Here is a 1,483-nt window from a genome sequence, read left to right as displayed (position 1 = left end):
GCACTGCCCCGCTCCCGCGCGCCTGAGGCGGGAAAGCGCCCGCGTCGCCATAGCTGCCGTCCCGCCCGCCCAGCGGCGACCTCACGTCGGGGTCCCCCTCTTCATCCAGGCAAAGTGGGGTGTGCAGGCGTTAACCTCCCCGCAGAAGGCTTTCACAGCGGGTAGGCGCAGCGCTCGGGACGTGGTGCCCACCGAGCACCCCGCGTCCCGAAAAACGCCCCCTCCAAGAAGCTGACGCTCGTGGTAAACCGAAGGGGCGCTGCCCGCTCTCTGTCCGCCCTGTGCCAAGGTAACAGCTCCTGAAGGAGGCAGTGAAAATAGCCCGGTGCTCGGGAAGGGCTCGCGGAGTGATAAACCCCGCAAGAAAAATGAGGAAATGCAGAGTTTTTTCCCTCAGAGAGGGGCAGCGCACGGGGCAGGTCGGCACAGGAGCAGGGAAGAAACAAAGTGCTCTCATTAGGAGAGCAGCGTTGGCCCTGTGCCGTATATCCCTGGGAAAGCAGCGTGGGAAATGTAATTAAAAACTCATGTTATATATTAATAAGGGTTTGGGGTTTGTTTTTTTTTGACAGCCTTAATTGAAAGTTTCGTAGCAATGAGTGGTTAATGTGTAAGCTTCACGCTTTTTTGCACAGCTCTTGTGTATAACTTTCAAATTACTTAAAAAGTTACTGTCTGGCTTCATGCTGATGTTTACTTGGGTAAGAATGACCCATGGCTTAAAAGGATAACATGCTACGCTGCTGGAGTTTCTCCAGGTGCTTGCAGCTCTCCTTTCCGAGACTCCTTCCTCAATCAAATGTACGGGGCGTTTCTGTCTGTGCCTACTCGAGCAGGCGGCACGATGCGATGGGAGCGAACCTGCAGAGTGAGGGATGTTCTGGAGGTTTTACTCTGGGCCAGCGCTGGTCTGGTCCCATTAGCGGGCTGCACATCCATTAGCAGTCGGAGCAGAGGAGGTGCATTTCTGGGATGCATCCCACGGCTTACCTGCATCCAAAAGGAGTCAAGCTTCTGCAGGCCAGGATTGTTGCGTGGGGATCGCTTGCCGCTTCTCAGCGGGGAGAGCCAGCGGTGGAGCCTGACTGAGCCAAGGCTTGGGTAGCTCATCCTCCCTGCTGACCCTGAGGAGGTGAGCAGGGCCAGGCCCCCTTCCTGGCCCAGGGGAGTGCCAGGCAAAGGCAGTGCCCATGCGGAAAAGGGGCCTGGTTCGTACGCTCTCCTTAAATAGCATCTGCCAATGCTGCCATCCAGCACAGATGGACCCTTCGTCTGACCCCGCAGTGCGATTCTTGTGTCCTCGCATTCCACACTGTGAGCCAAACTACGGTAAGGAGAAATTGGAAACTCCTTTGTAAAAGTGAATTCCTGATCTGAAATAAAGCGTTAATGCAGGTGCACCCTATGATTCCCACCGAGGGCACGGGGAGATTCTGGCTCCCAGTCCTGCCCCTCTCATGGCTTAGCCCACAGCAGCTAACGG

At 56.0% G+C, this 1,483-nt stretch overlaps 1 protein-coding gene across 1 annotated transcript in view; it reads right to left on the bottom strand.

Annotated features, from left to right (window-relative positions):
* The window catches only part of EXOSC7 (exosome component 7), a 23,853-nt gene extending 22,743 nt beyond the window's left edge, over positions 1-1,110 (bottom strand). Inside the window, exon 1 of the mRNA XM_009331340.1 lies at positions 991-1,110. Within this exon, the coding sequence (XP_009329615.1) occupies positions 991-1,110 (120 nt within the window). The remainder of the gene's footprint in view (positions 1-990) is intronic.
* Positions 1,111-1,483: the final 373 nt, after the last annotated feature.

This window comes from Pygoscelis adeliae, unplaced genomic scaffold, assembly GCF_000699105.1.
Source record: "Pygoscelis adeliae isolate BGI_AS28 unplaced genomic scaffold, ASM69910v1 Scaffold199, whole genome shotgun sequence".
Taxonomy (NCBI): Eukaryota; Metazoa; Chordata; class Aves; order Sphenisciformes; family Spheniscidae; genus Pygoscelis; species Pygoscelis adeliae.
Note: the sequence above shows the minus strand (reverse complement) of the source record. Positions and strands in the feature narration are given on the sequence as shown.